General features: G+C 42.5%; 1 protein-coding gene across 1 annotated transcript in view; it reads left to right on the top strand.

Annotated features, from left to right (window-relative positions):
* The window catches only part of MUC16 (mucin 16, cell surface associated), a 185,277-nt gene that overhangs the window by 51,464 nt on the left and 108,096 nt on the right, over positions 1-25,717 (top strand). Inside the window, exons 4-5 of the mRNA XM_075613035.1 lie at positions 484-666; positions 24,446-24,547. Coding sequence (XP_075469150.1) covers positions 484-666; positions 24,446-24,547 — 285 coding nt within the window. The remainder of the gene's footprint in view (positions 1-483; positions 667-24,445; positions 24,548-25,717) is intronic.

Consider the following 25,717-nt stretch of genomic DNA (forward strand, 5'->3'; position numbering starts at 1 on the left):
GTGCTGCACCAGCCTTCCAAATTATTTAGCATTTGAGCCTGATTCCTTACAACGATTATTCTAAAACAGTGAGTTTTTCTGTTGGAGTACTGGAGTACTCACTCTCTTTTTCATTGCTCAAGGGAAAACTAATACAATGAACATCAAAATATTTGGCGGCAGGAGTGACCTACATGATATGGTATGGTCTTTGGAGTGTGAAATTCGGTGCTAAGTAACCTACTGTATATTGTTTTTTTTGTCACTGAGTTTGAGGAAAATGTTGTCTACAATCACACAGGTAAGGTCTGTACACAAACAGTTACATTATATTGTCAGGAGCTGCTACCCTTTGCTTTGTTAGGTAGGAAGCCTTAGAACAAATTGAGGTTAGTATGAAGTACATTTTGAGCAATTTATGACAAAAAGTGTTTTCTGCATGAGGTGTGTGCACAATGCCTTCTCTGTCATTGAACAATCCTTCTAAACCCTCAACTAATACAGTGGCTACGACGATACCAGTTACAATAACAACAGCAACCACAGATACACCAACAACTACATCAGCAACAACAACTGTACCAACCGCAACTACAGCAACTACAGCAGTAACAACAGCTGCACCAACCACAACAGCTACACTAACCACAACTACAGAGACAACAACGGCTGCACCATCCACAACAGGTGAGTTCACATCTCTAATGTATGTTATGTTTAATATTGGTTCTGACTGAATTGTATTGTGTAAGGATATCATTGTATTGTGTACAGGGATAAGTGTGTCTTTACCCAAAGTACCAGAATTCTATCTTTAGCTTCAACAGAATCAGTTATTGGATATTAAAGTTTTACAATGTTATAATAACACAATGCAGGGTATGCACATCAGAAGATATGGGAGCAGGGGCGGCGTAGATGGAATTGTGCTGCCCATAGGGTGGAAAAGGCCACAGCCTTTATTTCTCTGTGTCTTAGACTGCATAATTAGATTGCAAGTTCTTTGGGGCAGGTACTAAAATGGGTTTGTAAAATTGAATATACTGGTCTGTATACACTGCAGCTTTATATATTATTAGTAACAGAGAAAATGTGCCCAAAGAGGTTAATATATAATATGGTGCTATACTGTACATTCAAAGACAGTAGGTGTAAATATAAGTGTGAGAGGAATATCATGATGAACAGTATCAACTAAGTGAATATGAATGTACAGTACTGAGCAACGTAAGTGGTGGTTATTTCATTTTTTTCTGGCTATTGAAATCATTTAGAGATGTGTTTTCAATTCAGACCTGAAGAAAATATAAAACGGTGTGAATGGTAAAGCTTAGTTTTGGCGTCAGTTTTACTGTAGACAATTAATCAAGCATGTACAGAGATCATACATGTTATGGATGCCCTGTTATGGATGTGACAAGCATGTACAGAGATCATATGGTACCCTGTTATGGATGTGACAAGCATGTACAGAGATCATATGGTACCCTGTTATGGATGTGACAAGCATGTACAGACATCATATGTTACCCTGTTATGGTTGTGACAAGCATGTACAGACATCATATGGTACCCTGTTATGGATGTGACACGCATGTACAGAGATCATATGGTACCCTGTTATGGATATGACAAGCATGTACAGAGATCATATGGTACCCTGTTATGGATGTGACAAGCATGTACAGACATCATATGTTACCCTGTTATGGATGTGAGAAGCATGTAGGAGAGACACATTCAATTGATATTAGTTCCCATTTGCTATTTTTGTTTCTGAGTTTTAGTAAATGTCTTGTTTACATTTACTGTAGGCAAATACGGTGTATACACACACACACACACACACACACACAAACATACAGAATCCATCTCTGGCCATTAGCTGCTACCATCTGTCTTGTTAGGGAGGGAGTCTATGGTGGATTGAGGTGAGGGCACTGTAAATTTTGAGCAATCTGTGACAAAGTACTTTCTGCGTGAAATGTGCACACAATGTCTGCTCTGTCATTGAAGAATCCTCTACACCCTCAACTACAGCATTAACCACAACTATAGCAGCCGCACCAACTACAACTACAGCAGTGACAGCAATTGCATCAATCCTAACAACAGCTGTGACAACACCAATTATAGCAGCAACAACAATAGATGCACAAACTATAACATCAGCAGCAACAATAACAACACCAACCACAAATACAGAAGAGATATCAACACCTGCAGGTACACCAGCGACAGTGGCACCAACCACATCTACAGAGACAACAACAGTTGCACTAGCCACAACTGTAGCAACAATAACAGCTGAATTATATACATCTTCAGAGACATCAACACTTGCAGAAACAACAACTACAGTGGCACCACCCACAACTATAGAGACTACAACAGTTGTACCAATCACAAATGCAGCATCAACAACAGCTGAACCAATTACAACTACAGCAGAGTCATCAACTCCTGTAGCAACCACATCTATAGAGACAACAACAGTTGTACCACTCACAACTACAGCTTTAACAACAGCTGAACAAACTATATCTACAGCAGAGACAACAACACCTGTAGCAACCACATCTACAGTGGTACCCACAACAACTATAGAGACAACAACAGTTGCACCAACCTCAACTGTAGAAACAACAACAATTGCCCCAATCACAACTGCAGCATCAACAACAGCTGCACAAACTACATCTACAGCAGAGACATCAACACCTGTAGCAACCACATCTACAGTGGCACAAACCACAACTATAGAGACAACAACAGTTGCACCAACAACAACTGTAGAAACAACAACAATTGCCCCAATCACAACTGCAGCATCAACAACAGCTGCACAAACTACATCTACAGCAGAGACATCAACACCTGTAGCAACCACATCTACAGTGGCACAAACCACAACTATTGAGACAACAACAGTTGCACCAACCTCAACTGTAGAAACAACAACATTGCCATCATCTAAATCTACAGAGACAACAACAGCTGTACCAATAACAACTACAGCATCAAGAACAACAGTTCCAACTACATCTATAGCAACAACAACAGTTTCACCATCCACAACTACAGCAGAAACAACAGTTGCACCAAGCACTACTGCAGCATCAACAACATCTGAACCAAGTACAGCTGCAGCAACAACTACAGTGGCACCGACCACAACTGTAGAGACAACAACAGTTGTACCAATCACAACTGCAGCATCAACAACAGCTGAAACAAGTACAACTTCAGCAGAGACATCAACAACTGTAGCTACCACATCTACAGTGGTACCTACAACAACAATAGAGACAACAACAGTTGCACCAACCACAACTGTAGAAACAACAACAATTGCCCCAATCACAACTGCAGCATCAACAACAGCTGCACAAACTACATCTACAGCAGAGACATCAAAACCTGTAGAAACCACATCTACAGTGGTACCCACAACAACTATAGAGACAACAACAGTTGCACCAACCTCAACTGTAGAAACAACAACATTGCCATCATCTACATCTACAGAGACAACAACAGCTGTACCAATAACAACTACAGCATCAAGAACAACTGTTCCAACTACATCTAAAGCAACAACAACAGCTTCACCACCCACAACTACAGCAGCAACAACAGTTGCACCAAGCACTACCGCAGCATCAACAACATATGAACCAAGTACAGCTGCAGCAAAAACTACAGAGGCACCGACCACAACTGTAGAGACAACAACAGTTGTACCAATCACAACTGCAGCATTAACAACAGCTGAAACAAGTACATCTACAGCAGAGACATCAACACCTTTAGCAACTACATCTACAGTGGTACCCACAAATATAGAGACAACAACAGTTGCACCAACCACAACTGTAGAAACAACAACAATTGCCCCAATCACAACTGCAGCATCAACAACAGCTGCACAAACAACATCTACAGCAGAGACATCAAAACCTGTAGAAACCACATCTACAGTGGTATCCACAACAACTATAGAGACAACAACAGTTGCAGCAACCTCAACTGTAGAAACAACAACATTGCCATCATCTACATCTACAGAGACAACAACAGCTGTACCAATAACAACTACAGCATCAGGAACAACTGTTCATACTACATCTATAGCAACAACAACAGCTTCACCACCCACAACTACAGCAGCAACAACAGTTGCACCAAGCACTACCGCAGCATCAACAACATATGAACCAAGTACAGCAGCAGCAGCAACTACAGTGGCACTGACCACAACTGTAGAGACAACAACAGTTGTACCAATCACAACTGCAGCATCAACAACAGCTGAAACAAGTACATCTACAGCAGAGACATCAACACCTTTAGCAACTACATCTACAGTGATACCCACAAGAATAGAGACAACAACAGTTGCACCAACCACAACTGTAGAAACAACAAGAATTGCCCCAATCACAACTGCAGCATCAACAACAGCTGCACAAACTAAATCTACAGCAGAGACATCAAAACCTGTAGAAACCACATCTACAGTGGTACCCACAACAACTATAGAGACAAAAACAGTTGCACCAACCACAACTGTAGAAACAACAACAATTGCCCCAATCACAACTGCAGCACCAACAACAGCTGCACAAACTACATCTACAGTAGAGACATCAACACCTGTAGCAACCACATCTACAGTGGCACAAACCACAACTATTGAGACAACAACAGTTGCACCAACCTCAACTGTAGAAACAACAACATTGCCATCATCTACATCTACAGAGACAACAAAATCTGTACCAATAACAACTACAGCATCAAGAACAACTGTTCCAACTACATCTATAGCAACAACAACACCTTCACCACCCACAACTACAGCAGCAACAACAGTTGCACCAAGCACTACTGCAGCATCAAAAACATCTGAACCAAGTACAGCTGCAGCAACAGCTATAGTGGCACCGACCACAACTGTAGAGACAACAACAGTTGTACCAATCACAACTTCAGCATTAACAACAGCTGAAACAAGTACATCTACAGCAGAGACATCAACACCTTTAGCAACTACATCTACAGTGGTACCTACAACAACTATAGAGACAACAACAGTTGCACCAACCACAACTGTAGAAACAACAACAATTGCCCCAATCACAACTGCAGCATCAACAACAGCTGCACAAACTACAGCTACAGCAGAGACATCAACACCTGTAGAAACTATATCTACAGTGGTACCCACAACAACTATAGAGACAACAACAGTTGCACCAACCACAACTGCAGCATCAACAACATCTGAACCAAGTTCAGCTGCAGCAACAACTACAGTGGCACCGACCACAACTGTAGAGACAACAACAGTTGTACCAATCACAACTGCAGCAGTAACAACAGCTGAAACAAGTACATCTACAGTAGAGACATCAACACCTTTAGCAACTACATCTACAGTGGTACCCACAAGTATAGAGACAACAACAGTTGCACCAACCACAACTGTAGAAACAACAACAATTGCCCCAATCACAACTGCAGCATCAACAACAGCTGCACAAACTACATCTACAGCAGAGACATCAAAACCTGTAGAAACCACATCTACAGTGGTACCCACAACAACTATAGAGACAACAACAGTTGCACCAACCTCAACTGTAGAAACAACAACATTGCCATCATCTACATCTACAGAGACAACAACAGCTGTACCAATAACAACTACAGCATCAAGAACAACTGTTCCAAATACATCTATAGCAACAACAACAGCTTCACCACCCAGAACTACAGCAGCAACAACAGTTGCACCAAGCACTACCGCAGCATCAACAACATCTGAACCAAGTACAGCTGCAGCAACAACTACAGTGGCACCGACCACAACTGTAGAGACAACAACAGTTGTACCAATAACAACTGCAGCATCAACAACAGCTGAAACAAGTACATCTGCAGCAGAGACATCAACACCTGTAGCTATCACATCTACAGTGGTACCCACAACAACTATAGAGACAACAACAGTTGCACAGACCACAACTGTAGAAACAACAACAATTGCCCCAATCACAACTGCAGCATCAACAACAGCTGCACAAACTACATCTACAGCAGAGACATCAACACCTGTAGAAACCACATCTACAGTGGCACAAACCACAACTATTGAGACAACAACTGTTGTACCAATCACAACTGCAGCATCAACAACAGCTGCACAAACTACATCTACAGCAGAGACATCAACACCTTTAGCAACTACATCTACAGTGGTACCCACAACAACTATAGAGACAACAACAGTTGCACCAACAACAACTGTAGAAACAACAACAATTGCCCCAATCACAACTGCAGCATCAACAACAGTTGCACAAACTACATCTACAGCAGAGACATCAAAACCTGTAGAAACCACATCTACAGTGGTACCGACAACAACTATAGAGACAACAACAGTTGCACCAACCACAACTGTAGAAACAACAACATTGCCATCATCTATATCTACAGAGACAACAACAGCTGTACCAATAACAACTACAGCATCAAGAACAACTGTTCCAACTACATCTATAGCAACAACAACAGCTTCACCACCCACAACTACAGCAGCAACGACAGTTGCACCAAGCACTACTGCAGCATCAACAACATCTGAACCAAGTACAGCTGCAGCAACAACTACAGTGGCACCGACCACAACTGTAGAGACAACAACAGTTGTACCAATCACAACTTCAGCATTAACAACAGCTGAAACAAGTACATCTACAGCAGAGACATCAACACCTGTAGCAACTACATCTACAGTGGTACCTACAACAACTATAGAGACAACAACAGTTGCACCAACCACAACTGTAGAAACAACAACAATTGCCTCAATCACAACTGCAGCATCAACAACAGCTGCACAAACTACATCTACAGCAGAGACATCAACACCTGTAGAAACTACATCTATAGTGGTACCCACAACAACTATAGAGACAACAACAGTTGCACCAACCACAACTGCAGCATCAACAACATCTGAACCAAGTACAGCTGCAGCAACAACTACAGTGGCACCGACCACAACTGTAGAGACAACAACAGTTGTATCAATCACAACTGCAGCAGTAAGAACAGCTGAAACAAGTACATCTACAGTAGAGACATCAACACCTTTAGCAACTACATCTACAGTGGTACCCACAAGTATAGAGACAACAACAGTTGCACCAACCACAACTGTAGAAACAACAAGAATTGCCCCAATCACAACTGCAGCATCAACAACAGCTGCACAAACTACATCTACAGCAGAGACATCAAAACCTGTAGAAACCACATCTACAGTGGTACCCACAACAACTATAGAGACAACAACAGTTGCACCAACCTCAACTGTAGAAACAACAACATTGCCACCATCTACATCTACAGAGACAACAACAGCTGTACCAATAACAACTACAGCATCAAGAACAACTGTTCCAACTACATCTATAGCAACAACAATAGCTTCACCACCCAGAACTACAGCAGCAACAACAGTTGCACCAAGCACTACCGCAGCATCAACAACATCTGAACCAAGTACAGCTGCAGCAACAACTACAGTGGCACCGACCACAACTGTAGAGACAACAACAGTTATACCAATCACAACTGCAGCATCAACAACAGCTGAAACAAGTACATCTGCAGCAGAGACATCAACACCTGTAGCTACCACATCTACAGTGGTACCCACAACAACTATAGAGACAACAACAGTTGCACCAACCACAACTGTAGAAACAACAACATTGCCATCATCTACATCTACAGAGACAACAACAGCTGTACCAATAACAACTACAGCATCAAGAACAACTGTTCCAACTACATCTATAGCAACAACAATAGCTTCACCACCCAGAACTACAGCAGCAACAACAGTTGCACCAAGCACTACTGCAGCATCAACAACATCTGAACCAAGTACAGCTGCAGCAACAACTACAGGGGCACCGACCACAACTGTAGAGACAACAACAGTTGTACCAATCACAACTGCAGCATTAACAACAGCTGAAACAAGTACATCTACAGCAGAGACATCAACACCTTTAGCAACTACATCTACAGTGGTACCCACAAGTATAGAGACAACAACAGTTGCACCAACCACAACTGTAGAAACAACAACAATTGCCCCAATCACAACTGCAGCATCATCAACAGCTGCACAAACTAAATCTACAGCAGAGACATCAAAACCTGTAGAAACCACATCTACAGTGGTACCCACAAGAACTATAGAGACAACAACAGTTGAACCAACCTCAACTGTAGAAACAACAACATTGCCATCATCTACATCTACAGAGACAACAACAGCTGTACCAATAACAACTACAGCATCAAGAACAACCGTTCCAACTACATCTATAGCAACAACAACAGCTTCACCACCCAGAACTACAGCAGCAACAACAGTTGCACCAAGCACTACCACAGCATCAACAACATCCGAACCAAGTACAGCTGCAGCAACAACTGCAGTGGCACCGACCACAACTGTAGACACAACAACAGTTGTACAAATCACAACTGCAGCATCAACAACAGCTGAAACAAGTACATCTGCAGCAGATACATCAACACCTGTAGCTACCACATCTACAGTGGTACCCACAACAACTATAGAGACAACAACAGTTGCACCAACCACAACTGTAGAAACAACAACAATTGCCCCAATCACAACTGCAGCATCAACAACAGCTGCACAAACTACATCTACAGCAGAGACATCAACACCTGTAGAAACCACATCTACAGTGGTACCCACAACAACTATAGAGACAACAACAGTTGCACCAACCACAACTGTAGAAACAACAACAATTGCCACAATCACAACTGCAGCACCAACAACAGCTGCACAAACTACATCTACAGCAGAGACATCAACCCCTGTAGCAACCACATCTACAGTGGCACAAACCACAACTATTGAGACAACAACAGTTGCACCAGCCTCAACTCTAGAAACAACAACATTGCCATCATCTACATCTACAGAGACAACAACAGCTGTACCAATAACAACTACAGCATCAAGAATAACTGTTCTAACTACATCTATAGCAACAACAACAGCTTCACCACCCACAACTACAGCAGCAACAACAGTTGCACCAAGCACTACTGCAGCATCAACAACATCTGAATCAAGTACAGCTGCAACAACTACAGTGGCACTGACCACAACTGTAGAGACAACAACAGTTGTACCAATCATAACTGCAGCATCAACAACAGCTGAAACAAGTACATCTACAGCAGAGACATCAACACCTTTAGCAACTACATCTACAGTGGTACCCACAAGTATAGAGACAACAACAGTTGCACCAACCACAACTGTAGAAACAACAACAATTGCCCCAATCACAACTGCAGCATCAACAACAGCTGCACAAACTACATCTACAGCAGAGACATCAACACCTGTAGAAACCACATCTATAGTGGCACAAACCACAACTATTGAGACAACAACAGTTGCACCAACCTCAACTGTAGAAACAACCACATTGCCATCATCTACATCTACAGTGACAACAACAGCTGTACCAATAACAACTACAGCATCAAGAACAACTGTTCCAACTACATCTATAGCAACAACAACAGCTTCACCACCCACAACTACAGCAGCAACAACAGTTGCACCAAGCACTACTGCAGCATTAACAACATCTGAACCAAGTACAGCTGCAGCAACAACTACAGTGGCACCGACGACAACTGTAGAGACAACAACAGTTGTACCAATCACAACTTCAGCATTAACAACAACTGAAACAAGTACATCTACAGCAGAGACATCAACACCTTTAGCAACTACATCTACAGTGGTACCCACAAGTATAGCGACAACAACAGTTGCACCAACCACAACTGTAGAAACAACAACAATTGCCCCAATCACAACTGCAGCATCAACAACAGCTGCACAAACTACATCTACAGCAGAGACATCAACACCTGTAGAAACTACATCTACAGTGGCACAAACCACAACTATTGAGACAACAACAGTTGCACCAGCCTCAACTGTAGAAACAACAACATTGCCATCATCTACATCTACAGAGACAAAAACAGCTGTACCAATAACAACGACAGCATCAAGAACAACTGTTCCAACTACATCTATAGCAACAACAACAGCTTCACCACCCACAACTACAGCAGCAACAACAGTTGCACCAAGCACTACTGCAGCATCAACAACATCTGAACCAAGTACAGCTGCAGCAACAACTACAGCGGCACTGACCACAACTGTAGAGAAAACAACAGTTGTACCAATCACAACTGCAGCATTAACAACAGCTGAAACAAGTACATCTACAGCAGCGACATCAACACCTTTAGCAACTACATCTACAGTGGTACCCACAACAACTATAGAGACAACAACAGTTGCACCAACCACAACTGTAGAAACAACAACAATTGCCCCAATCACAACTGCAGCATCAACAACAGCTGCACAAACTACATCTACAGCAGAGACATCAACACCTGTGGCAACCACATCTACAGTGGCACAAACCACAACTATTGCGACAACAACAGTTGCACCAACCTCAACTGTAGAAACAACAACATTGCCATCATCTACATCTACAGAGACAACAACAGCTTTACCAATAACAACTACAGCATCAAGAACAACTGTTCCAACTACATCTATAGCAACAACAACAGCTTCACCACCCACAACTACAGCAGCAACAACAGTTGCACCAATCACAACTGCAGCATCAACAACAGCTGAAACAAGTACATCTACAGCAGAGACATCAACACCTTTAGCAACTACATCTACAGTGGTACCCACAAGTATAGAGACAACAACAGTTGCACCAACCACAACTGTAGAAACAACAACAATTGCCCCAATCACAACTGCAGCATCAACAACAGCTGCACAAACTACATCTACAGCAGAGACATCAAAACCTGTAGAAACCACATCTACAGTGGTACCCACAACAACTATAGAGACAACAACAGTTGCACCAACCACAACTGTAGAAACAACAACAATTGCCCCAATCACAACTGCAGCATCAACAACAGCTGCACAAACTACATCTACAGCAGAGACATCAACCCCTGTAGCAACCACATCTACAGTGGCCCAAACCACAACTATTGAGACAACAACAGTTGCACCAGCCTCAAATGTAGAAACAACAACATTGCCATCATCTACATCTACAGAGACAACAGCTGTACCAATAACAACTACAGCATCAAGAACAACTGTTCTAACTACATCTATAGCAACAACAACAGCTTCACCACCCACACCTACAGCAGTAACAACTGTTGCACCAAGCACTACTGCAGCATCAACAACATCTGAACCAAGTACAGCTGCAGCAACAACTACAGTGGCACTGACCACAACTGTAGAGACAACAACAGTTGTACCAATCACAACTGCAGCATCAACAACAGCCGAAGCAAGTACATCTACAGCAGAGACATCAACACCTTTAGCAACTACATCTACAGTGGTACCCACAAGTATAGAGACAACAACAGTTGCACCAACCACAACTGTAGAAACAACAACAATTGCCCCAATCACAACTGCAGCATCAACAACAGCTGCACAAACTACATCTACAGCAGAGACATCAACACCTGTAGAAACCACATCTACAGTGGCACAAACCACAACTATTGAGACAACAACAGTTGCACCAACCTCAACTGTAGAAACAACAACATTGCCAACATCTACAGAGACAACAACAGCTGTACCAATAACAACTACAGTATCAAGAACAACTTTTCCAACTACATCTATAGCAACAACAACAGCTTCACCACCCACAACTACAGCAGTAACAACTGTTGCACCAAGCACTACTGCAGCATCAACAACATCTGAACAAAGTACAGCTGCAGCAACAACTACAGTGGCACTGACCACAACTGTAGAGACAACAACAGTTGTACCAATCACAACTGCAGCATCAACAACAGCTGAAGCAAGTACATCTACAGCAGAGACATCAACACCTTTAGCAACTACATCTACAGTGGTACCCACAACAACTATAGAGACAACAACAGTTGCACCAACCACAACTGTAGAAACAACAACAATTGCCCCAATCACAACTGCAGCATCAACAACAGCTGCACAAACTACATTCACAGCAGAGACATCAACACCTGTAGAAACCACATCTACAGTGGCACAAACCACAACAATTGAAACAACAACAGTTGCACCAACCTCAACTGTAGAAACAACAACATTGCCATCATCTACATCTACAGAGACAACAACAGCTGTACCAATAACAACGACAGCATCAAGAACAACTGTTCCAACTACATCTATAGCAACAACAACAGCTTCACCACCCACAACTACAGCAGCAACAACAGTTGCACCAAGCACTACTGCAGCATCAACAACATCTGAACCAAGTACAGCTGCAGCAACAACTACAGCGGCACTGACCACAACTGTAGAGACAACAACAGCTTTACCAATAACAACTACAGCATCAAGAACAACTGTTCCAACTACATCTATAGCAACAACAACAGCTTCACCACCCACAACTACAGCAGCAACAGCAGTTGCACCAATCACAACTGCAGCATCAACAACAGCTGAAACAAGTACATCTACAGCAGAGACATCAACACCATTAGCAACTACATCTACAGTGGTACCCACAAGTATAGAGACAACAACAGTTGCACCAACCACAACTGTAGAAACAACAACAATTGCCCCAATCACAACTGCAGCATCAACAACATCTGAACTAAGTACAACTGAAGCAACAACTACAGTGGCACCGACCACAACTGTAGAGACAACAACAGTTGTACCAATCACAACTGCAGCATCAACGACAGCTGAAACAAGTACATCTACAGCAGAGACATCAACACCTTTAGCAACTACATCTACAGTGGTACCCACAACAACTATAGAGACAACAACAGTTGCACCAACCACAACTGTAGAAACAACAAGAATTGCCCCAATCACAACTGCAGCATCAACAACAGTTGCACAAACTACATCTACAGCAGAGACATCAACACCTGTAGAAACCACATCTACAGTGGTACCCACAACAACTATAGAGACAACAACAGTTGCACCAACCACAACTGTAGAAACAACAACAATTGCCACAATCACAACTGCAGCACCAACAACAGCTGCACAAACTACATCTACAGCAGAGACATCAACCCCTGTAGCAACCACATCTACAGTGGCACAAACCACAACTATTGAGACAACAACAGTTGCACCAGCCTCAACTCTAGAAACAACAACATTGCCATCATCTACATCTACAGAGACAACAGCTGTACCAATAACAACTACAGCATCAAGAACAACTGTTCTAACTACATCTATAGCAACAACAACAGCTTTACCACCCACAACTACAGCAGCAACAACAGTTGCACCAAGCACTACTGCAGCATCAACAACATCTGAATCAAGTACAGCTGCAACAACTACAGTGGCACTGACCACAACTGTAGAGACAACAACAGTTGTACCAATCACAACTGCAGCATCAACAACAGCTGAAACAAGTACATCTACAGCAGAGACATCAACACCTTTAGCAACTACATCTACAGTGGTACCCACAAGTATAGAGACAACAACAGTTGCACCAACCACAACTGTAGAAACAACAACAATTGCCCCAATCACAACTGCAGCATCAACAACAGCTGCACAAATTACATCTACAGCAGAGACATCAAAACCTGTAGAAACCACATCTACAGTGGTACCCACAACAACTATACAGACAACAACAGTTGCACCAACCACAACTGTAGAAACAACAACAATTGCCCCAATCACAACTGCAGCATCAACAACAGCTGCACAAACTACATCTACAGCAGAGACATCAACACCTGTAGAAACTACATCTACAGTGGTACCCACAACAACTATAGAGACAACAACAGTTGCACCAACCACAACTGCAGCATCAACAACATCTGAACTAAGTACAACTGCAGCAACAACTACAGTGGCACCGACCACAACTGTAGAGACAACAACAGTTGTACCAATCACAACTGCAGCATTAACAACAGCTGAAACAAGTACATCTACAGCAGAGACATCAACACCTTTAGCAACTACATCTACAGTGGTACCCACAACAACTATACAGACAACAACAGTTGCACCAACCACAACTGTAGAAACAACAACATTTGCCCCAATCAGCACTGCAGCATCAACAACAGCTGCACAAACTACATCTACAGCAGAGACATCAACACCTGTAGCAACCACATCTACAGTGGCACAAACCACAACTATTGAGACAACAACAGTTGCACCAACCTCAACTGTAGAAACAACAACATTGCCATCATCTACATCTACAGAGACAACAACAGCTGTACCAATAACAACTACAGCATCAAGAACAACTGTTCCAACTACATCTATAACAACAACAACAGCTTCACCACCCACAACTACAGCAGCAACAACAGTTGCACCAAGCACTACTGCAGCATCAACAACGTCTGAACCAAGTACAGCTGCAGCAACAACTACAGTGGCACCGACCACAACTGTAGAGACAACAACAGTTGTACCAATCACAACTTCAGCATTAACAACAGCTGAAACAAGTACATCTACAGCAGAGACATCAACACCTGTAGCAACCACATCTATAGTGGTACCCACAACAACTATACAGACAACAACAGTTGCACCAACCACAACTGTAGAAACAACAACATTTGCCCCAATCAGCACTGCAGCATCAACAACAGCTGCACAAACTACATCTACAGCAGAGACATCAACACCTGTAGCAACCACATCTACAGTGGCACAAACCACAACTATTGAGACAACAACATTTGCATCAACCTCAACTGTAGAAACAACAACAGTGCCATCATCTACATCTACAGAGACAACAACAGCTGTACCAATAACAACTACAGCATCAAGAACAACTGTTCCAACTACATCTATAGCAACAACAACAGCTTCACCACCCACAACTACAGCAGCAACAACAGTTGCACCAAGCACTACTGCAGCATCAGCAACATCTGAACCAAGTACAGCTGCAGCAACAACTACAGTGGCACCGACCACAACTGTAGAGACAACAACAGTTGTACCAATCACAACTGCAGCATCAACAACAGCTGAAACAAGTACATCTACAGCAGAGACATCAACACCTTTAGCAACTACATCTACAGTGGTACCCACAAGTATAGAGACAACAACAGTTGCACCAACCACAACTGTAAAAACAACACCAATTGCCTCAATGACAACTGCAGCATCAACAACAGCTGCACTAACTACATCTACAGCAGAGACATCAAAACCTGTAGAAACCACATCTACAGTGGTACCCACAACAACTATAGAGACAACAACAGTTGCACCAACCACAACTGTAGAAACAACAACAATTGCCCCAATCACAACTGCAGCATCAACAACAGCTGCACAAACTACATCTACAGCAGAGACATCAACACCTGTAGCAACCACATATACAGTGGCACAAACCACAACTATTGAGACAACAACAGTTGCACCAACCTCAACTGTAGAAACAACAACATTGCCATCATCTACATCTACAGAGACAACAACAGCTGTACCAATAACAACTACAGCATCAAGAACAACTGTTCCAACTACATCTATAACAACAACAACAGCTTCACCACCCACAACTACAGCAGCAACAACAGTTGCACCAAGCCCTACTGCAGCATCAACAACGTCTGAACCAAGTACAGCTGCAGCAACAACTACAGTGGCACCGACCACAACTGTAGAGACAACAACAGTTGTACCAATCACAACTTCAGCATTAACAACAGCTGAAACAAGTACATCTACAGCAGAGACATCAACACCTTTAGCAACTACATCTACAGTGGTACCCACAACAACTATAGAGACAACAACAGTTGCACCAACCACGACAGTAGAAACGACAACAATTGCCCCAATCACAACTGCAGCATCAACAACAGCTGCACAAGCTACATCTACAGCAGAGACATCAACACCTGTAGAAACCACATCTACAGTGGTACCCACAACAACTATAGAGACAACAACAGTTGCACCAACCACAACTGTAGAAACAACAACATTGCCATCATCTACATCTACAGAGACAACAACAGCTGTAACAATAACAACTACAGCATCAAGAAAAACTGTTCTAACTACATCTATAGCAACAACAACAGCTTCACCACCCACAACTACAGCAGCAACAACAGTTGCACCAAGCACTACTGCAGCATCAACAACATCTGAACCAAGTACAGCTGCAACATCTACAGTGGCACTGACCACAACTGTAGAGACAACAACAGTTGTACCAATCACAACTGCAGCATCAACAACAGCTGAAACAAGTACATCTACAGCAGAGACATCAACACCTTTAGCAACTACATCTACAGTGGTACCCACAAGTATAGAGACAACAACAGTTGCACCAACCACAACTGTAGAAACAACAACAATTGCCCCAATCACAACTGCAGCATCAACAACAGCTGCACAAACTACATCTACAGCAGAGACATCAAAACCTGTAGAAACCACATCTACAGTGGTACCCACAACAACTATAGAGACAACAACAGTTGCACCAACCACAACTGTAGAAACAACAACAATTGCCCCAATCACAACTGCAGCATCAACAACAGCTGCACAAACTACATCTACAGCAGAGACATCAACACCTGTAGAAACTACATCTACAGCGGTACCCACAACAACTATAGAGACAACAACAGTTGCACCAACCACAACTGCAGCATCAACAACATCTGAACTAAGTACAACTGCAGCAACAACTACAGTGGCACCGACCACAACTGTAGAGACAACAACAGTTGTACCAATCACAACTGCAGCATTAACAACAGCTGAAACAAGTACATCTACAGCAGAGACATCAACACCTTTAGCAACTACATCTACAGTGGTACCCACAACAACTGTAGAGACAACAACAGTTGCACCAACCACAACTGTAGAAACAACAACAATTCCCCCAATCACAACTGCAGCATCAACAACAGCTGCACAAACTACATCTACAGCAGAGACATTAACACTTGTAGAAACCACATCTACAGTGGCACAAACCACAACTATTGAGACAACAACAGTTGCACCAACCTCAACTGTAGAAACAACAACAGTGCCATCATCTACATCTACAGAGACAACAACAGCTGTACCAATAACAACTACAGCATCAAGAACAACTGTTCCAACTACATCTATAGCAACAACAACAGCTTCACCACCCACAACTACAGCAGCAACAACAGTTGCACCAAGCACTACTGCAGCATCAGCAACATCTGAACCAAGTACAGCTGCAGCAACAACTACAGTGGCATCGACCACAACTGTAGAGACAACAACAGTTGTACCAATCACAACTGCAGCATCAACAACAGCTGAAACAAGTACATCTACAGCAGAGACATCAACACCTTTAGCAACTACATCTACAGTGGTACCCACAAGTATAGAGACAACAACAGTTGCACCAACCACAACTGTAAAAACAACACCAATTGCCTCAATCACAACTGCAGCATCAACAACAGCTGCACTAACTACATCTACAGCAGAAACATCAAAACCTGTAGAAACCACATCTACAGTGGTACCCACAACAACTATAGAGACAACAACAGTTGCACCAACCACAACTGTAGAAACAACAACAATTGCCCCAATCACAACTGCAGCATCAACAACAGCTGCACAAGCTACATCTACAGCAGAGACATCAACACCTGTAGAAACCACATCTACAGTGGTACCCACAACAACTATAGAGACAACAACAGTTGCACCAACCACAACTGTAGAAACAACAACATTGCCATCATCTACATCTACAGAGACAACAACAGCTGTACCAATAACAACTACAGCATCAAGAACAACTGTTCTAACTACATCTATAGCAACAACAACAGCTTCACCACCCACAACTACAGCAGCAACAACAGTTGCACCAAGCACTACTGCAGCATCAACAACATCTGAACCAAGTACAGCTGCAACATCTACAGTGGCACTGACCACAACTGTAGAGACAACAACAGTTGTACCAATCACAACTGCAGCATCAACAACAGCTGAAACAAGTACATCTACAGCAGAGACATCAACACCTTTAGCAACTACATCTACAGTGGTACCCACAAGTATAGAGACAACAACAGTTGCACCAACCACAACTGTAGAAACAACAACAATTGCCCCAATCACAACTGCAGCATCAACAACAGCTGCACAAACTACATCTACAGCAGAGACATCAAAACCTGTAGAAACCACATCTACAGTGGTACCCACAACAACTATAGAGACAACAACAGTTGCACCAACCACAACTGTAGAAACAACAACAATTGCCCCACTAAGTACAACTGCAGCAACAACTACAGTGGCACCGACCACAACTGTAGAGGCAACAACAGTTGTACCAATCACAACTGCAGCATCAACAACAGCTGAAACAAGTACATCTGCAGCAGAGACATCAACACCTGTAGCAACCACATCTACAGTGGTACCCACAACAACTATAGAGACAACAACAGTTGCACCAACCTCATCTGTAGAAACAACAACATTGCCATCATCTACATCTACAGAGACAACAACAGCTGTACCAATAAAAACTACAGCATCAACAACAACTGTTTCAACTACATCTATAGCAACAACAACAGCTTCACCACCCACAACAACAGCATCAACAACAGTTGCACCAAGCACTACTGCAGCATCAACAACATCTGAACCAAGTACCACTGCAGCAACAACTACAGTGGCACCGACCACAACTGTAGAGGCAACAACAGTTGTACCAATCACAACTGTAGCATCAACAACAGCTGAAACAAGTACATCTGCAGCAGAGACATCAACACCTGTAGCAATCACATCTACAGTGGTACCCACAACAACTATAGAAACAACAACAGTTGCACCAACCACAACTGTAGAAACAACAACAATTGCCCCAATCACAACTGCAGCATCAACAACAGCTGCACAAACTACATCTACAGCAGAGACATCAACACCTGTAGCAACCAGATCTACAGTGGCACAAACCACAACTATTGAGACAACAACAGTTGCACCAACCTCAACTGTAGAAACAACAACATTGCCATCATCTACATCTACAGAGACAACAACAGCTGTACCAATAACAACTACAGCATCAAGAACAACTGTTCCAACTACATCTATAGTAACAACAACAACTTCCCCACCCACAACTACAGCAGCAACAACAGTTGCACCAAGCACTACTGCAGCATCAACAACATCTGAACCAAGTACAGCTGCAGCAACAACGACAGTGGCACCGACCACAACTGTAGAGACAACAACAGTTGTACCAATCACAACTGCAGCATCAACAACAGCTGAAAAAAGTGTATCTAGAGCAGAGACATCAACACCTTTAGCAACTACATCTACAGTGGTACCCACAACAACTACAGAGACAACAACATTTGCACCAACCACAACTGTAGAAACAACAACAATTGCCCCAATCACAACTGCTGCATCAACAACAGCTGCACAAACTACATCTACAGTAAAGACATCAACACCTGTAGCAACCACATATACAGTGGCACAAACCACAACGATTGAGACAACAACAGTTGCACCAACCTCAACTGTAGAAACAACAACATTGCCATCATCTACATCTACAGAGACAACAACAGCTGTACCAATAACAACTACAGCATCAAGAATAACTGTTCCAACTACATCTATAGAAACAACAACAGCTTCACTACCCACAACTACAGTGGTGACAACAGTTACGCCAATCACTACTGCTGCATCAACAACAGCTGCACAAACTACATCTACAGCAGAGACATCAACACCTGTAGCAACCACATCTACAGTGGCACAAACCACAGCTATTGAGACAACAACAGTTGTACCAATCACAACTGCAGCATCAACAACACTTGAAACAAGTACATCTGCAGCAGAGACATCAACACCTGTAGCAACCACATCTACAGTGGTACACACAACAACTATAGAGACAACAACAGTTGCACCAACCACAACTGTAGAAACAACAACAATTGCCCCAATCACAACTGCAGCATCAACAACAGCTGCACAAACAACATCTACAGCAGAGACATCAACACCTGTAGCAACCAAATCTACAGTGGCACAAACCACAACTATTGAGACAACAACAGTTGCACCAACCTCAACTGTAGAAACAACAACATTGCCATCATCTACATCTACAGAGACAACAACAGCTGTACCAATAACAACTACAGCATCAAGAGCAACTGTTCCAACTACATCTATAGTAACAACAACAGCTTCACCACCCACAACTACAGCAGTGACAACAGTTGCGCCAAGCACTACTGCATCATCAACAACATCTGAACCAAGTACAGCTGCTGCAACAACTACAGTGGCACTGACCACACCTGTACAGACAACAACAGTTGTACCAATCACAACTGCAGCATCAACAACAGCTGAAACAAGTACATCTGCAGCAGAGACATCAACACCTGTAGCAACCACATCTACAGTGGTACCCACAACAACTATAGAGACAACAACAGTTGCACCAACCACAACTGTAGAAACAACAACAATTGCCCCAATCACAACTGCAGCATCAACAACAGCTGCACAAACTACATCTACAGCAGAGACATCAACACCTGTAGCAACCACATCTACAGTCGCACAAACCACAACTATTGAGACAACAACAGTTGCACCAACCTCAACTGTAGAAACAACAACATTGCCATCATCTAAATCTACAGAGACAACAACAGCTTTACCAATAACAACTACAGCATCAAGAACAACTGTTCCAACTACATCTATAGCAACAACAACAGCTTCACCACCCACAACTACAGCAGCAACAACAGTTGCACCAAGCACTACTGCAGCATCAACAACATCTGAACCAAGTACAGCTGCAACATCTACAGTGGCACTGACCACAACTGTAGAGACAACAACAGTTGTACCAATCACAACTGCAGCATCAACAACAGCTGAAACAAGTACATCTACAGCAGAGACATCAACACCTTTAGCAACTACATCTACAGTGATACCCACAAGTATAGAGACAACAACAGTTGCACCAACCACAACTGTAGAAACAACAACAATTGCCCCAATCACAACTGCAGCATCAACAACAGCTGCACAAACTACATCTACAGCAGAGACATCAAAACCTGTAGAAACCACATCTACAGTGGTACCCACAACAACTATAGAGACAACAACAGTTGCACCAACCACAACTGTAGAAACAACAACAATTGCCCCAATCACAACTGCAGCATCAACAACAGCTGCACAAACTACATCTACAGCAGAGACATCAAAACCTGTAGAAACTACATCTACAGCGGTACCCACAACAACTATAGAGACAACAACAGTTGCACCAACCACAACTGCAGCATCAACAACATCTGAACTAAGTACAACTGCAGCAACAACTACAGTGGCACCGACCACAACTGTAGAGGCAACAACAGTTGTACCAATCACAACTGCAGCATCAACAACAGCTGAAACAAGTACATCTGCAGCAGAGACATCAACACCTGTAGCAACCACATCTACAGTGGTACCCACAACAACTATAGAGACAACAACAGTTGCACCAACCTCATCTGTAGAAACAACAACATTGCCATCATCTACATCTACAGAGACAACAACAGCTGTACCAATAAAAACTACAGCATCAACAACAACTGTTTCAACTACATCTATAGCAACAACAACAGCTTCACCACCCACAACAACAGCATCAACAACAGTTGCACCAAGCACTACTGCAGCATCAACAACATCTGAACCAAGTACCACTGCAGCAACAACTACAGTGGCACCGACCACAACTGTAGAGGCAACAACAGTTGTACCAATCACAACTGTAGCATCAACAACAGCTGAATCAAGTACATCTGCAGCAGAGACATCAACACCTGTAGCAATCACATCTACAGTGGTACCCACAACAACTATAGAAACAACAACAGTTGCACCAACCACAACTGTAGAAACAACAACAATTGCCCCAATCACAACTGCAGCATCAACAACAGCTGCACAAACTACATCTACAGCAGAGACATCAACACCTGTAGCAACCACATCTACAGTGGCACAAACCACAACTATTGAGACAACAACAGTTGCACCAACCTCAACTGTAGAAACAACAACATTGCCATCATCTACATCTACAGAGACAACAACAGCTGTACCAATAACAACTACAGCATCAAGAACAACTGTTCCAACTACATCTATAGTAACAACAACAACTTCCCCACCCACAACTACAGCAGCAACAACAGTTGCACCAAGCACTACTGCAGCATCAACAACATCTGAACCAAGTACAGCTGCAGCAACAACGACAGTGGCACCGACCACAACTGTAGAGACAACAACAGTTGTACCAATCACAACTGCAGCATCAACAACAGCTGAAAAAAGTGTATCTAGAGCAGAGACATCAACACCTTTAGCAACTACATCTACAGTGGTACCCACAACAACTACAGAGACAACAACAGTTGCACCAACCACAACTGTAGAAACAACAACAATTGCCCCAATCACAACTGCAGCATCAACAACAGCTGCACAAACTACATCTACAGCAGAGACATCAACACCTGTAGAAACCACATCTACAGTGGTACCCACAACAACTATAGAGACAACAACATTTGCACCAACCACAACTGTAGAAACAACAACAATTGCCCCAATCACAACTGCTGCATCAACAACAGCTGCACAAACTACATCTACAGTAAAGACATCAACACCTGTAGCAACCACATATACAGTGGCACAAACCACAACGATTGAGACAACAACAGTTGCACCAACCTCAACTGTAGAAACAACAACATTGCCATCATCTACATCTACAGAGACAACAACAGCTGTACCAATAACAACTACAGCATCAAGAATAACTGTTCCAACTACATCTATAGAAACAACAACAGCTTCACTACCCACAACTACAGTGGTGACAACAGTTACGCCAATCACTACTGCTGCATCAACAACAGCTGCACAAACTACATCTACAGCAGAGACATCAACACCTGTAGCAACCACATCTACAGTGGTACCCACAACAACTATAGAAACAACAACAGTTGCACCAACCACAACTGTAGAAACAACAACAAATGCCACAATCACAACTGCAGCACCAAAAACAGCTGCACAAACTACATCTACAGCAGAGACATCAACACCTGTAGCAACCACATCTACAGTGGCACAAACCACAAATATAGAGACAACAACAGTTGCACCTGCTACATCTCTAGCAGCAACCACTACTACAGAGACAACTACAGCAACACCTCTCACAACTACAGCAGAAACATCAACAGATGCACCAACCACATCTTCAGCAGCTCCAACCACAACTACAGCCACCACTTTAGCTGCACCAGCCATAACTACAGATACAACAACAGTTGCACCACTTAAAACAACTGCTGCAACAACAGCGGCATCAGCTACTTCTACAGCTGCATCAACCATAACTACATCCCTTACAACATCTGCACCAACTACAACTAAATCAGAAACAACAGACTCATCAACCACATCTACCTCTATTACAACAGTTGCACAAACAACAGCTACATCAATAACAATAGCCACACAAAGTACAACTATCTCTGCTTCTACAGCCAAACCTTCTATGATGTTAACAACAACTGCGCCGACTACAGCTACAACTTCTTTAGGTTAGTATTTTCACTTCTGCTGTGTAGTTCTGTGTCATTGATTTTGTGCAAAATATTGGAAATTTCCTAAAGAAAGTAAAACAATTAAAATCATTTTGCGTGAATGCTTAACTAGAAGTTCAACATCACCATTAAACAGCCTACATTTTAACACAACACAGGATTTGGCAATACTAAACCTTATTATCTAGCAATGTTATGCAAAACTTGTTGAGGAGGAAAACATTTTCAGTTGAATGAAGGGCTGTGTATAACTATAATAGTCAGACTGTACTTAAAGTTATCTTGTCTTTTACATGTAACTATAATAGTCAGACTGTACTTAAAGTTATAATGTCTTTTACATGTAACCAAGTGTATGTACATCCTTTAAAATACATTTGCTGTCAGTTTGACGTCAAGGAATTAGTTCTGAACTCCGTTTAACCAATGGGTTTCCATGGTGGAAGATTGGTGGGGTCCTTGGTCTCTGAGCTTTGATATCACAGCCCATGTTTCCAAACAGGTGTTCCAGTAACCGAAGCAGTTATCCAACCTGTCACTGTTAACCCGGTAAACCAGTCCCCAGTAAACACAACCACATTAAAGACCACGCAGAGCTCCACAGGTAAGGCAATGTGTCCAAGGCCTTTTTATTTTTATATGTTCCTGTCCCATAAAACTTATATAATTATTTTGTCTGAGGTGCAGGAAGCAGCTTTCCCAAGGCCACAAGGAGGTGACAGTTGGTATTCGAGCCGGGTTCACCTGCTTCAAAGCTGTCATGTTATCAATTGGGAGTCTATATATGTATGGGAATTTTGGAGCAAAATTGGTGCAAATAGCGTCATTATTGTGATGCAGCTCTTTGCGTCAGTGTATCAAGGACTTTGCTCCAATTTTTTCGCCATGTGCATCACCTTATGTCTGGGGACTGTCAGTAGGAAGAGTTAGGGAGGAGTTACATGACGCATAGAATATAATGCTATATTCTGCCAGGTTTAAGGTGAAGTTATTTTTCTTGTTTCAAAATCTGCACCAGATGGAAGAATCTGGATCAACGCGTTTGATAAATATCACACAATTCTGGTACATATAGCACAATATTAGATCAAGAATTGCTGCAGTTTCAAACTGCTGAAATGTCTCCTCGAGTATGTGATGAGAATGGGCATGATGATAATTAAGGATATTGTAGCTGAATGTGTAAGAGGGCTGTAACTGCAATGATTCAACGCTGTAAAAGTGACCATGCTGAGTTGGAAGTAATAGACTGCATGGGACTATGGGTCATATTTACTAAGCAGTCTTCTGCCATAAGACACCTTCTGGCACTGGAAGACACCTTACAGTCCATTGAAGTCAAAGGGCGGCCTAGTTAAAACAGGCCTTGTGGTTTTATTTCTATGTCACCCTGTGGTGACAAAAACAGACTGGTTACTATAGGCCGTTACTGCTTTCGGACTTTCTGCTATATATCGGTATCAACCTAAGGTAGAAGGGACAGACTCACTCTGATCAACTGGGACATATTTATAACCGTGTTATGACATAAGACATCATACAGCACTTGAATGGGCCATTGCGTGTCTTGCAGCGCCATAACGGGTCTTATTATTATTGGTACGACAGCACCATTGAGTAAGTATTGCTATGTCCTATTACGGTATTTTAGATTTCTGACTAGATTGCAAAGCCAATGAATAAGGAAAACATGCCAAATTGTTCAAAATTACCTTTTTATTAGAGTGGCGAAATAGCATCTTTTCTTAGTTTTTCTTTAAGTTTCGTCGAATTC

The sequence above is a fragment of the Ascaphus truei genome, chromosome 8 (assembly GCF_040206685.1).
Source record: "Ascaphus truei isolate aAscTru1 chromosome 8, aAscTru1.hap1, whole genome shotgun sequence".
NCBI lineage: Eukaryota > Metazoa > Chordata > Amphibia > Anura > Ascaphidae > Ascaphus > Ascaphus truei.